Consider the following 14,799-nt stretch of genomic DNA (forward strand, 5'->3'; position numbering starts at 1 on the left):
AGGTGAGGAGAGGCGAGGTGAAGGAGGAGGAGCGAGGAATGGAAGGTGACGAAGCGGGAGATGGTGAGGTAGTGGTGAGGTGAGGAAAGGGAGCTGGTGAGATGAGAAAGGGGAAGGAAACAGGTGAGGAAAGTTAGGTTAGGTTAGGTTAGGTTAGGTTAAGTTAGGTTAGGCAAGGTTAAGTTAGGTTAGGCAAGGTTAAGTTAGGTTAGGCAAGGTTAAGTTAGGTTAGGCAAGGTTAGGTTAGGTTAGGTTAGGTTAGGTTAAGTTAGGTTAGGCAAGGTGTTGCTAGTAGCGGCCTGAACGTGTTACCTCTGCTCGTTGGTGTAGTAATGATGATCGAGGGAGACTGGAAAGTAATTAGACTCCACACGGTTCAGAAGTCAGCTGGTGATCGTAAATGTACTGCAACGTTGTGTTATTATTGTATAGGGAGCGATAGAGAGTGTGCGCTTCCCGAATTGCGTTGTGAGCAGTGTGTACTACTTGCAGTGGCGAAGGAGACCAGGCGTGTAAAACCTCTCTCTCTCTCTCTCTCTCTCTCTCTCTCTCTCTCTCTCTCTCTCTCTCAATAATCCCCAAAACTACCTCTATTTCATATCTATTGCCTTCTTGCTATTGGAATGCACGTTTTCGTAAAATCTTCATATATATCAGCCTAGTACCTACTTAATGAGTGGTGGAGAGCGTCCCCACTGTATTAAATTACTGTTACGTGAGGTTAGGTTAGCAATCGGAGTTATCACGTGAAGGCATCTTAGTACGGGAGGGTGAGGAGGAATGGGATGGGGTGGAGGGTGGAAGGAAGCACGAGGGAACACAAAGGAAAGCCAGAAACCATAAGACTATTGGCGAGGCTAAGATAGTATTGCATTATCTTAGAGGAATAGGAAGAGAACAATGAAATCGGAAGGTGAGGAAGAGGAGGAGGACGAGGAAAACGCGGTGGCAGACTGTTTGTTCCCCGCTTCTCCGTCCCCGAACACTGAGAAAGCTACAACCATGTTTTGAAAATGTTTACGGAAATTGACTAGAATAATAATCCTTTCCAATAATAAAGAGGGAACAAATATTGGTCTGCAGCCCCTTGGTTCCTGAGAATTGCCTTGCTTCTCATCGAGTACTAACCATTGGAGAAGATTGCGCAGTGTACCTTCATGTTCTCCGTGGTGGTACTGTCAGCCGTTCAATATCAGGTACAGACATGAAAGCTTACGAATAAAACCTCTATGACTACACGGACGGAGGAGAAAGGCTGGAAAAACTCGTGTAGGGAAGGAGCGTAGCTATTTCCCAAGTACGGCCGTCATTTAATTGCTTAGTGCTCCAGTAGACGCTGCCTGTATGCTGTTTCTTCCCCTTCATCCTATAAACACTGCCCTAAATGACGCCAGGTTCACTATAAGCCCCATTTAGTTGTATAGAAAAGAGGTAACGAGGGGTGGAATGACTGGTTAACTAGGGTGCGCTGTCGTCACTGCGCGGGAGACTGCCTGCCTTGTTACCCGCCTTATTGGATTTTTTTTTTTTACGTGTTCCATAAGAATTTATCATTAAAGAGGATTACTTTGGCATTTCTTATCTAATACTGATCAAATCTACCTCGCGTCGTGCCTACGTGAGTGGTAAACACGGAAATATCACGAATGCAGACCAGAAATTCAAATATTCTAGTCAACTACCACTCGTTATCAAATCCAATCCACCCATCCACCTCCACATCCACACTTACTTATACCCAGTACCTTTGTTCATCCTTATTTCTATACGCTGTGCATCAAAAATCATCACACGTATGAACAGAAAGCCAGATAAATAAAACACTCTTAAGACTTCAACGTGCAGGACCAGATATGCCTAGTCCTGCCGGCTCCCTACATAACACTCACTCTTTCCTCCTCGCCCTCAGCTGACTGTTCCTCCTGCGTCCTGACCGGGGACCTTTGAAGGGGCAGGACACGCCACAACCTCCTCATGGCCTCGAAGGAAGCAAGAGAGAGCTGCAGTTTGATTAAAGCGTCACCGTTCTATTGTACGTCTCGCCTCCCTGATTTACACGGGAACCCTGTCGCTGCGCAGTCCCTCACACGCAGACTAGATACCATTCATTATATTCTCATCATTAATTTCTCCCTTTATCCCCCATTCCGTGACTTACTTTTCACCACACAAGTTAGGGATGTAAAGTGTTGCCTGTTGGTGTGCCTGCCTTCACATCTGAGTCGACAGAAAGCTAGGTATAATTGTTAGTTAATGCGCACCTTGGCACCTACCTGTTACCGTCAGCCGATCGTCACTTTTCTGCCGCTTCTGCGTGTCGTGTCGTGGTGCCTCCCGCTCGTATTGTCATGCTTTCTATTATGTAGGAGAGGAAGAAACAGGAAACTTTAAGGAACACTGTGCACTTTATTGTTGTTTGATATACACTGTACATACAAATCAAGACTCAATCGTTAAGTCTCCCATTTCGTAACAGCAGAACCAAACTACGCAGCTTGAGTTTGACGTGACAGTACAGGGACTTGAAAGGGCCGCGCAGAGCAGGGCGGGGCGCGCTGAGGAGTGCCTGCCGCGGAGACAGTGCCACCCCGCCTGCTGTCCACACCTCGGCGGGCGGCGGCGAGGCTCAGCAGTGTCCGGTGTCCACGCAGCCGCCTCGCTCATCACCCACGTCAACTAAACTAAAATAAGATACGCAAGGCTGAGGCTGGGCAGGGTCAGCGGCACACGCCACGACCTCCACTCCAGCAGCAGCAGTCCTTGACCTTCTGCTAGCTCCCCTGCTGGCCGCTGCCGCCGCCCCGGGCTGCCGCGGGACCAACACAGGCCACTTTACAAAGACTACCAGATCTAGAGTTACTCCCGCGCTGCTCACACACCAACTACTGCAAGCAACTTCTAATACACTCAAAAAATAATGCTGAACTACAGACTATATAATGCGTGTGACGTATTCCCTACACAGTATCACTTACACCTATGAGTGATCTTACTTCTCCCTTTAGAGGTTTAGCAAGGTGATCATTGATTGTGCTCGCTCTCACAACACAAGGGTAAAGTACACGTGGTATTTACAAACGCTCACTGGACGCCAATATGGCCCCAGACCCTGACTAAAGGATATCACAGATAAATCACAAACCTCAACACAACACCGGCTGTAGAAGGAGAATCTCACGTGCCTGTCATCTCCGTCCGTGCGGCGACCTTGACCCGCCACGCACGACACTCGCCGCGCCGCCTTGGCACACACCGGGGCCGCCACCCGTCACCCTGCCCCGCCACCCGTCCAGCACGTCACTGTCTCACACCGGGATTATTGACTTTATTTTCGCTTAGGATCAAACTGCCTCACCGTGGAGGCGGCTGACCGTCACTCACTGTTCAGTGTCCATTGCTTCACGCTATCATGCTCCAGCCACTCTCCAGCACTCGAGCAAGGAAAGTCACGGATAACAAGCCTGTCCAGGAAATGCCATAGTTACACACCGCAGCTTTTCATGTCCAGTGTCGGTAAGAGTCGTGTAAGTTCTCGCTAATATAGTCAAGTGTCGTTGTGTAGTTACTCATGAGCGTACGAGTCACACAACACGGGCACTGCCGCGCCAGGCAGCGTGGACACTCGTCTGGGGAAAGACCTGCGATGCGTTGGGCGCCAGAGGTCAAAGGAAGATTCTCTTTAAGGAACACAAGACGCAGCGGCGCGTCACTCCGGGTAGTCGAGGCAGTAGCCGAGGTTCTTGCGCTGCAGGAACATGAGCACCTCCCAGAAGGGCGGCCGCTGGCGGTCGCCGGGCCTCCAGCAGGCAGTCATCATGTCGTACATCTCGCGCGGGCAAAGCGGCGGCTGCGGCAGCACCATCATGGCGGCGCCGTCGCCGTGGCAGCAGTGGGACACGTTCTCCAGCACGCCGTCGTCGCTCAGCTCGGCGTAGGGCTGCTGGCGGGCCAGCGTCAGGATCTCCCACAGCGTGACGCCAAAAGCCCACACGTCACTCTTGCTGGAGAACCTGCCCTGCAGCACTGATTCCCACGCCATCCACCGCACCGGCAGCAGCGTGCTGTCCTCGCTGACGCGGCAGTAGTCGCGGTGGTACCTGTTCTGACTCATGGCCAGGTCAGACACCTTCACCAGAAGACCTTCGCCAACAAGACAGTTTCGCGCCGCCAGATCTCTGTGTACAATGTTCAGTTTCTCCAGGTGCTTCATGCCGGAGGCCACCTGCGTCGCTATGTACACGAGGGCGCCGTAACTCAGCACGGGACACTCGCCGCCGTCCTTGAAGGCGGCTCGCTGTATCACACTCGTTGGGTTTTCGGGCGCGTGTCTGCGGAGGAACTGGTGGAGGTCGCCGTGCTGCAGGTACTCGTGGATGATGCACAGCGGCTCCTGAGAGGTGAGGCCCACCAGCTGCGCCACGTTGATGTCGCTGATGCAGCTCAGCACCTGAGCCTCCTGCAGGAACTCCTCCCTCACAGCCTCGTCTACCCTGCTGTTGAGGCACTTCACCAGCACCGTCTCCGCCTCGCCGCTGGGGGCGCCGCGCATCTCACAGACCTGGATGCTGCCAAACACGCCCTCGCCGAGCGTCTCCATCACGCGCAGGTTCTTCCCCGCGATGTCGGGAACACACCTCGCCTGCGTCAGCTCCGAAGCTTCAGACACAATGAAGGCGACGTTGCCCGCCGGCCCCTGGATGCTGACGGGCTGACACACCTGGGAGGCGGTGAAGTAGTGCTGCTTGGGAGGAGGGGGAATAGGTGGCGTGGGCGGGGGCAGGGTCGGGTAGTCCAGAGCCAAGCCTTTTGTCATGGGCGGTCGTGTTAGGGGGACGGGGGGCGGGGGGGAGTACACGTCCGAGAAGGGCGGGGGCGGCGTCACGTTCATGCCCGGAACTGCGTAATCCACCGAGTCATCCGTGTCGGGGGGCAGGGGGCACTTGAGCGGCACGTCGGGGGGGTGCACGGTGTGGCCAAGGGTGTGGTAGCCGGGGTTGTGCAGCGGCCCCTTGTACGGCTCCTGGTACATGGCGGAGGCCTCCTCGTCCATGGACACGTGGCCGTATAGGTTGCCCTTGGCGCGGGAGTAGCCGTTGGACAGCTGAGAGAGGTTCATGTTGATGTGCAGGTCCTTCATCTTCATGGACACCTTCTTGGTCTCGCCGCCATTGGCCTTGGACAGCGAGATCTTGCTGGCCTTCCTGGTGAGCCTAGAGCGGTAGTACAGCACACACAGCGTAACCGGCACCACACCGAACACCACGCCCAGAGCCACCAGGCCGCCCACCAGGAAGTCAGAGGAGGTGGAGTGGGCGGGCACCACCGGCACAGCCGTCTCATCGACCACCTCGGTAGGCGTGACGGGCGGGGCTTCCTCCGTCTGGTTACAACGGCACGGCTCTGTGGGGGAGAAGCATGGGACTCACAGACAGTGCTCAGGGCCGCGGGGCGACGCGCGGCTCGGAGCAGTAATAAATAACAGGCAGTTAATCGCGCTACAAACAGGACCATAAATAGTGGTAGTGAAAACACATTATGCCTGTGTACCTCACGACGCACATGAAAAACTACACTCCAGTGAGGCCGGAAGGGATAAAAACTTCGGCACCTGAGTGTACCGAGCCGGAAGGATGAACCGCCCTCGGGGACAGCCAGCACGAGACTCACCTGAGTCAAAGGCGACCTCTGAGATGAGTATCCAGCGCAGCGCGAAGAACAGCTGCAGCTTCACGTACTTCGCGGTGGCGCCGTGCAGGCGGATGGTGACGTTGCGCGCGGTCTCGAAGATACGATCCACCACGTATTCGAATTCAACCGGCGGCTGGGCGTGGTAGTGCTCGCCACCCACGCTGAACAGCACCCGCGCCCGTGAGAACACCTGGGGGTGAGAAAGGAGGGAGGCGGGTCAGCGACGCTCACCAACCGCTCTGGCCTGGAGGAGATCAGGGGCGTTCCGGCGTGAAGCAGGAAAAGCACGGAGGAGGGGCGAGAGGGGTGTAAAGAATAGCGTGGCGAAGGGACGGGAGAGGAGACAGGCAAGAGGAGGGTCTTACCTGCGTGTCCTTGGTGAAGAAGTTGTTGGTGTAGATGTGCAAGGCAGAGAAGTTCCTGACGGAATCAAACTCAAAGGTAATCTCCACGGGCTGGCGCTGGCGGCTGTCGTTCTTCCAGCCCACCCACTCGTAGCCTGCAGGGAGAGGGGAGAACGAGTCCTTAGTCATGACATCACCAGCACCGCCGCTCACCAGCCCAGGCACTTTCTAATGCACTATTCCCAACACTGACTCATGCGTGCGTTGTGCTGGATGTTCATGCGCTTGAAATGTTGTCTTTTCCTGCAAGCTTTATTGTCACGGCGAGGCGTCCATCACGGGGGGTGGGGGGGGAAGAGGGAGGAAGTGAGTCGACACGTTTGTTTGTGTCCCTGGACCCCCGTGCCTTGCCTCTCACTACCCTCAACACTCAGGACTTGTAAGACCCAACTCGTAAAACTTAACAGATTATAAGTACATGGTTACTCTCTCTCTCTCTCTCTCTCTCTCTCTCTCTCTCTCTCTCTCTCTCACACACATACACACACACACACATTACTTAGTCAGACAAAATCAGTATATTTATTTATCTTCTCTCTCTCTCTCTCTCTCTCTCTCTCTCTCTCTCTCTCTCTCTCTCTCTCTCTCTCTCTCTCTCTCTCTCTCTCTCTCTCTCTCTCTGCCACGGCCTCTAGACACACACAGCGGCGCCATAAAAATTCCTCCGAGATTCAGTCCAGCACTAAGCAAGTTTGGCCTCCCATTGAAGCCACGGCGAGAAAATTCCTAACAGAGTTTTGGGGGAAATTGTATACAAACCCATTTGGGAATCCACGTCACGTTCTGGAAAGTAGTTTTTTTCCCTTTGGTGTTGGGGGAGGAGGAGGGAGAGAAGGGAGGGTGGGAGGGAGGGAGGGAAGGAGGGAAGAGGGCTAAAGGTGGAGAGCCTTTACTAAGAGGAGGAGGAGGAGGAGGAGGGAGAAGAAAGAGGGGAGATCCAGATAGATAGAAAAAGGAGGAGGAGGAGGAGGAGGAGGACTCAATATGCCTTCCGGAATAAAAACAGTCCTAAAAGGCGTCACTCTGAGAGAAAGTTTATACTGAGAGAGAGAGAGAGAGAGAGAGAGAGAGAGAGAGAGAGAGAGAGAGGAGAGAGAGAGAGAGAGAGAGAGAGAGAGAGACCAAAACACTCCCACATTCCCGGGCGACGCGGAGATCAAGTCAACACTCCGCTCATTAAAAGAAAATAAATAGGAAAGCGATGATGGACGTGGAGGAGACGGGAAAATAGTGGTGATGGAGGTGGCCGAGGCAAGGATGAGGAGGCGAAATGTGAAGGGCTATTACTATTATTACTACTACTTCTACCACTACTATCATCACAGAAGCAGTATAAGTAGCAGTAGTAGTAGCAGTAGTAGTAGTAGTAGTAGTAGTAGTAGTAGTAGTAGTAGTAGTAATAGTTTAATGTGATACTGGTAAAGGAGAACAAGAGGAGGAAGAGCAAACAATGTGATTTGAAGTATATATGAAAAACACCCAAATTGTGACTATCGCTTTTTGACAGTGACAGGCGTAATGGCGGCGGGGATAATGATGATGATGACCACCGTGATGACAGTTCCATTAATACGAACAACAGAGTCAGCCAGACCCGCCCCCTCTGTTAAAAAAAAAAAAAAAAAAAAACAGTATTAAAGCCGACAGCTATGAGAGAGAGAGAGAGAGAGAGAGAGAGAGAGAGAGAGAGAGAGAGAGAGAGAGAGAGAGAGAGAGAGAGAGAGAGAGAGAGAGAGCGCACTGATCAACCACACCAACAACACCACCACCACCACCACTCTCCACCCCTCCACCTCAATTCCTCCTTCCATCTTCTTCCTCCTCCGCCTCCTCGTCCCCCATTCCTAATTTTTCCTCTTCCTCCTCCTCTTCCTCCTTCTTCTAGTTACTACCACTCTCCACCACCTCCAGTTATTCCTCCTACTCCTCCATTCTTCATTTCTTCCTCCTCCTCAACCTACAGCTAACACAGCCTACACACCTTATGCTAGAGAATACCTGGAAATATCTCGAAATCCCTGGAAATTGAGGGAAATGTTGACGAACAGACGCGGGCAGGGAGCAGGGAAGGTCTCGGTCTGGGTCCTGATATTTTCATGCTGGGCGATCTGAACGGGAGCTGCACTCTTCACTTTATTTATGTTTTATTTAGGGGATTTTAGTGCTTATTTATCTATTTTCGTGGTTAATTATGGCTTTCCTTCACGCATGAGTCCAGAAACAACTGAAGGTTTAGCTAAATATAATGTACAGGCAGGGAGGAAGGCAGGGAAAACGTCCGTTTCGTCCTTTATGTTTACGTAAATTACCACAATTCATTTTGAAACTCGCGAAAAGAAAGACGCCAAGACTGGACTGCACCATATATTCTGACCTGCCATATACTTCAACTAACCCACTGAACAATGACGGAGAGACTGGAATGGAGGGACGTCCCGGGTCTCGGCACCATGACGTCATTGATGACGTCACACCGTAATTTACGTACGTTAATCCATTTTGAAATCGACCCCTCGGAAAAACGGAGCTAGACTGGAATGCCTTATATATTCTGACTTGATAAATACTTTAATAAATATCTGGAATATAAAAACATTCCCAGCCCGAATAATAATAAAGAAAAATTCAAGAAACGATCTGTAAATTTTACGAACGGGGCAACAAAACCCTTATAATATCGAGATGGAAAACACAACCAGACTAGACTATGTTACATATTCTGAATGCAAAAAATCTATACTTTCCGGATAAATAAAGAAAACACGAATTTCTCCTCATATAAAGAAAAAAAAAATTCAAATCTAGCAACAGTCCAGTTTTAAATTTGAAAATACGAACAGTTAACCTAGATTTTATTGAATATTATTACTTGGGACACGTTTTTTATATTTTTTAAGTCTTCAATCAAACACCAAAACAACCCTAGGCGTGCTAATAAAGAAAATGGAAATTTATAAAATGACGAAAGTGTTATTTTAACGAGAAACAAAATCGCAGCTAGACAAGATCTAATTACACATCATAACTTGTTTTACTTTATTATCAATAAATAAAATAACAAAACAATGCAAATTCCACTAATAAATAAAAAAAAATCGTGATGTAGAGCCGAAGTAATTTTTTCCACCAAACCTCCGTACTTCTTCTCCTCTTCCCTCCTCTTCACACTCCTTCCCTTCCCTCCTTCACCTACTCTTGCACTCCTGAGTCTTTATATCACCTGGAAACACCTGTAAATCCCTGGAAATTACGCTAAATATGTGAAGGGAAATTATTACCTTAGGCGCGGCGGGGCGGGGCGGGGATCGGAGAGGCTTGGCGGGGCTCGGTAGGGCTCGGCGGGGCGGTGAGGGTCGGGGCGCCAAGAACATAGTGGTGTGATGGTGTGTGGTGGTGTGGTGTGGTGTGGGGGTGTGGTGTTAACTCTGCACTCTCACAAACTTAACTGCCGTGTGTGTGTGTGTGTGTGTGTGTGTGTGTGTGTGTGTGTGTGTGTTCAGTTTAAATTGTGGAGGGGTGAGGGATGAGGGTGTGGGGGGAGAGGGGTTGTCGGGCAAGGAAGACAAAATTAATACTTGTGAGGTAATATGTCTGAATAGGAGTGAAGGAAGGTTTTGTTGTGGTGAGAAACCATATGGATGACAGACGAGTAAATAAATTATATGTTTTTTTTTCTTGGTGCCTCAACTTAAAGATTGTATTCAAACAATGAGAGAGAGAGAGAGAGAGAGAGAGAGAGAGAGAGAGAGAGAGAGAGAGAGAGAGAGAGAGAGAGAGAGAGAGAGAGAGAGAGAGAGAGATGTGTGGGGGGAAGGGTGGCAGCTTCCTTTCGCCAGTTTGTGAGCCAGTATACCACCTCCTTTACGCCTTGCCACACCCCCTCCCTCCCGCTCTGCCATCAGCACGCCATCACTGCCGCTCTAACACACACTACACTTGCCTCCTGAGACGCTAAGGTTCTTTATTGCTCCGTGGAGAGTCTAGGGTTCCCGGATAAGCCCCTCTTACACTCCCTACACGACCTCGCGGGAACAAACAATGAAAACAGATATCAACAAAACCCAACCCGCTCACGACGCTGGCAAGGCGGGTCGGCGGGGGCACTTACCTTTCACGGCGCCCGACTCTCAGGACTGGAGGAGGCACGGCCATTGTCTCCGCCGCGTATTGGCCGCCGGGAAAGTGCAGAGGCGTGGTGCTAATGACAGTGGTGTTGGTGGTGGTGGTGGTGGTGGTGGTGGGATGGTCGATGGGTGTTGTGGGTTCAGATGGTGTATGTTTTGATGGTTAGCCCGCCCTCGCGTCCCATTCAATGCATCCCTAGGGCGTCCCTTCTCTCCCTAACACCCTGAATGGCTCACTCACCCCTGCCGCGGCCCAGGGCGTCCACGCGGAAGTTGGTGTGGCCGGTCTCTCGCCGTCGGTGAGCTGGCCCAGGCCGCCGGACAGCCAGCCGCCGCGCCGCGTGCCGTCGTAGGTCAGGTCCCGCAGGTTGTAGTCCCCGCCGCGCGCGTCGCCGTCAGGCATCGAGTAGGACACCAGTCCGTCTGTGGGAGAGTGGGAGATGCGCGTCAGCACCGCGAGGAGAGGCGCGGGGCACAGGGGCACTGTGACACTCGCCAAGGTAACACACACACACACACACACTCACCAGTATAGCGACAGCCGTACAGCTCCACTCTCATGCACACGGTCCTCGGATGGTCGCTGTAGGGCACGAACCTCACCCTGGCGGCCACCACGGGCGGGCTGAGCTGCGACGTCTGCGCCAGGTAGGTGTTGCTGTTGCCCTCCAGCAGCTGAGGCGAGGGGGGAAGGGGGAGAAGGGAGGACGTGGGTTACACAACAATAAATTCAAGTCCTCATAATGTCCGCACCACAGCTCCCTGCCACCGATCTCCCCAGAATGAGCACACAACAATGAGAAACGCACCTCCTCGCCGCGGCCGTCGTTGTAGGTGGTCCAGTGGGCCATGTTGGGACGCCATATTTGTAGTTTATACTGCGTCGCAAACTCCCGCCCTTGTCCGTTACCGAACCTGCCCTGGACCTCCACCTTGGTGACCACGTGCAGCGCCCCCAGGTTGACCTCCAGGTACTGCAGGCCCTCGCGGTACACCATCTCCCGGGGACACCAGGCGCCACCCCCAGCCTCCACGTGCGCTCTGCTCCCCGGGTGGGAAAAGAACAAGCCATAAACCCTGAGGCGCGGCGAGGCACAATAAACCCTCAGCACAGTAACAAGCCCTGATCAGCCGCGGCTCGAGCAAGTTCAGCAGGTCACGACAATGAAACATGAGCCTTACACTATGTTGCCGTCCATCGCTCATTGCTAAATTGATCCTCACCTCCCATAGATGGCGTTGACGGCGGCGTCAAAGTAAGAAGACGCGGAAATGTGCTCGTCTGGAATGGCGCCGGACTGCATCCCCAGCGCCGCGTCGCACTGGCCTGGCGGGGACGGGGAGAAATATTAGTGTCTGGGTCTTCACCACCACCGAGCACACGCCATTAAATATATTTCAGTACGCGGCGAGGCATTGAAGGAGGGAGGGAACAAAGGAGATCAGGGAGGCAAGAGTGCTGCGTAAGAAGGATTAGTGGACGAGGCGAGGAGACTAGAAGACAACGCAAGGCACCAGGGAGAGAGGGACAAGGAGACAAGAGGGCCGATGTGTAATGCTTAAAAAAATGAATGAATAATAATATATAAGCTTCAAAAGGGAAACGGGGAAGGCGCAAGATAAAAGTAGGAAAGAACCCCAGGCAGGCGGGGACGAGGGGCCTGGCGCAGCACCCCGGCAGCAGGCGAGGCCCCAGGATCCTCCCAGGGCGGCGAGACAATGCATCACTTAACGGGGATTTCAGACACAACACGCCGCCCAATTAGCCCGGACCTGCCAGCCCTCCAGGGTGAGAGAGAGAGAGAGAGAGAGAGAGAGAGAGAGAGAGAGAGAGAGAGAGAGAGAGAGAGAGAGAGAGAGAGAGTAATAAGCACGAATAACGTTCATGAAAGAAAATGGAAAATGAACGAGGAATACAAGCAATAAATATATAATCCTGTTTCATCTTCCTTCTCATTCCTTCCTTTCTTTTCCTTTTCTATCACCTCTTTGTCCTTCCCTCACTCCCTTCCCTTACCATCCTCCCTCTCACCTTTCCTTACACTCCTCCAACCTTCACCCATTTCTATCTTTATCTTCACCCCTTTACTCTCCTCCTCACCCCCTAACCCTTTCCGTTCCCAGAGAAACTCGTTCACACACCCAAATATTTTCGCACAGTACAAACAACGTCCGATTTAAGCACCCGATATCGAGGTTCCGGACTGACTTCACCGGACCCAAAGCACCCTGAATACTCGCCTCGCCTCGTAAAGAAACAGACTTCACGTGGGATGTCAATTGAGAGCTAATGGGACTCGGGCGCCCACAGGTAGAAGTATCACAAGTTATCTCTCTTGATGATGCTCAGTTTTTTTCTTCTTCTTTTTTTTACTTTAAGTTTACCGATATCTAATTAAGGGGCCTGTGGGAATAGGGGTTGTTTAGTTGTTTGTTTATTTGTTTTTACTTTGTTGTTGTAGTGGTGGTGGTGGTGTTGGTGGTGGTTTTTACGACGGTACTCCGCCCCACCCCTGTTGATTTACTTGTTTACTTGTAGTGGTCCCTTTTTTAATCTATCGGCGTCTGCACGTACACTTGTTACTGTCGTTCACTTAGCCGGTACTTCGTCTTGAAGATAACCGCTTTCTGTTGCTGCTTCTCCCTCGTGCCTCGTAAAATTATCGACTTTACTGAGCTACTTCCTTTTTTTTTTTCTTTTTTTTCGGCTTATCTTCTGCCTTTACTCTTGTTACTGTCAATCATTTGCCGGGTACTTTATCTCGAAAATTACCTGATCCCGATGGTACTGGTCCTTTATACCTCGTTAAAAGATCAGGTTTACTCCATTGCTTCCCAGTTTTTTATGGATGGTGTCAGTCATTTATTTAGTAGTTTACCTCCAAAAGTTACCCTTCCCTGCGTCTACATCTTCTGTTACTCCTTTATGCATCGTTAAAAAATCAAGTTTACTGAAGTGATCTTTTTTTTTTTTTTTTTACCTTCTTCTGTATCTATTCTTGTTCCTGTCTTTGGTTTACTGCTTCTTTGTCTTCAGAATTGTATCTTCCTGCTTCTGTATCTTGCCTCTCTTAGTCCTTTATGCCTCACTAAAGGAATCAAGTTTGTCACTCCGATTTTTTTTCATTTATCTCCTAAACGTATATTAGTTATTGTCATTCACTTACCTGGTACTTGATCTTCGAAATTACCTCTTCTTGTTTTTTTTTTCAATTACTTCTAGTCTCCTTTATTTATCATTGAAAAGTCAATAAAAAAGTCAAAGTTCTGCTCTTGCTACTGTCATATTATTTACCTAGTACTCTGAAATTGTCGCTTCCCGGTTCTATTACTGTATTTTTTCGCTCTTTTATTCCTCAGTGAAAGAAATAGTTAGGTTTGTATTCTTGCTACTGTCATATATCTACCTAGTGCTTTTATCTTTCAAATTCTCGCTTCCTGCTTTTTTTTTTTTTATTGTACTCTTACTTTCTTCTATTCCTCAAATTCTAGCCATGTTATTATTTGATGACACCATGACACTTAAGAAGCAGAACAGGAAGCAAAGAAAAAATAATATAGTGGCCAAACTGTGGAACAAAACACATAAATCTCTAATCTAGAACAAAGAAATATTAGCGAAGTGAGAAAGAGGAGCCGTTAAAAAGACATACCTACTTACTACTACCAATACTACTACTACTACTACTACTACTACTACTACTACTACTGAAAGAAATAAGTCAGGTTTACAGCTACTGAGAACCCAGCACGTGTCGCCAGCAGCAGCTCTCACTTTTACATAAACATTTCCTCTCAGCACGGGGAATCGGATCGCGCAGAATGAAAACTAAACGCATTCAAGACAGAGACACTCAAAGGGATCTCACATACAAACTCAAGGACAATTCCAGGAGACTTCTATGCAGTGTTTATATCTTATTTAGCATCTCTTCTCCTCCTCCTGCTTGATAAAAAACACACGGAGCGCGTTTTTTTCGCGTTTAATTTATGTATTTATGTATCATCCACTAAACACGGGTGGGAAGAAGTTTTGACGGAGGCAGAGATGTTAGCATGGGTTTATTCAGAGAAAGAGTACGAGGGTGGATGAAGGAAGATGTAAGACGAGGAGGATAAGCAAGGGAGGAGCAGGAGGAGGAGGAGGAGGAGGAGGAGGGAGCAAAAGGGCAAGAGTGCAAATCCTATTAAGAAACGAAAGAGTCAGGATGTGAAGTAGACTCTCTCTCTCTCTCTCTCTACTCTCTCTCTCTCTCTCTCTCTCTCTCTCTCTCTCTCTCTCTCCATACCAGTGAGTGAGTTAGCATTTCTCCTTTACAACATTCCTAAGAAAAGAAGAATAAAAATCTCTGAGGGCATTTCCATCTCGCCTGCGGTGTGTCGCTTTGTTTGTTTTGTTCCCCATCGCCGAGTGGAGAGGAGGAGGAGGAGGAGGAGGAGGAGGAGGAGGAGGAGGAGGAGGAGGAGGAGGAGGAGTAGAGGAAGAGTGAGAAAGATGAGATTAAGAACGGAAAAATTAACACGAGGGAAGGAAAGACAATGAAGTGACATGAAAAAATAAGAAAAAAATAGAAAATAGAGGA

General features: G+C 50.2%; 1 protein-coding gene across 1 annotated transcript in view; it reads right to left on the reverse strand.

Moving 5' to 3' along the window:
• Positions 1-2,386: 2,386 nt before the first annotated feature.
• LOC135106578 (discoidin domain-containing receptor 2-like) overlaps positions 2,387-14,799 on the reverse strand; it is a 36,508-nt gene continuing 24,095 nt past the window's right edge. Inside the window, 8 exon segments of the mRNA XM_064015801.1 lie at positions 2,387-5,400; positions 5,668-5,878; positions 6,054-6,187; positions 10,458-10,506; positions 10,509-10,639; positions 10,744-10,891; positions 11,026-11,257; positions 11,441-11,543. Coding sequence (XP_063871871.1) covers positions 3,707-5,400; positions 5,668-5,878; positions 6,054-6,187; positions 10,458-10,506; positions 10,509-10,639; positions 10,744-10,891; positions 11,026-11,257; positions 11,441-11,543 — 2,702 coding nt within the window. The 3' untranslated portion in view covers positions 2,387-3,706.

The sequence above is a fragment of the Scylla paramamosain genome, chromosome 13 (genome assembly GCF_035594125.1).
Source record: "Scylla paramamosain isolate STU-SP2022 chromosome 13, ASM3559412v1, whole genome shotgun sequence".
NCBI classification, from domain to species: Eukaryota; Metazoa; Arthropoda; class Malacostraca; order Decapoda; family Portunidae; genus Scylla; species Scylla paramamosain.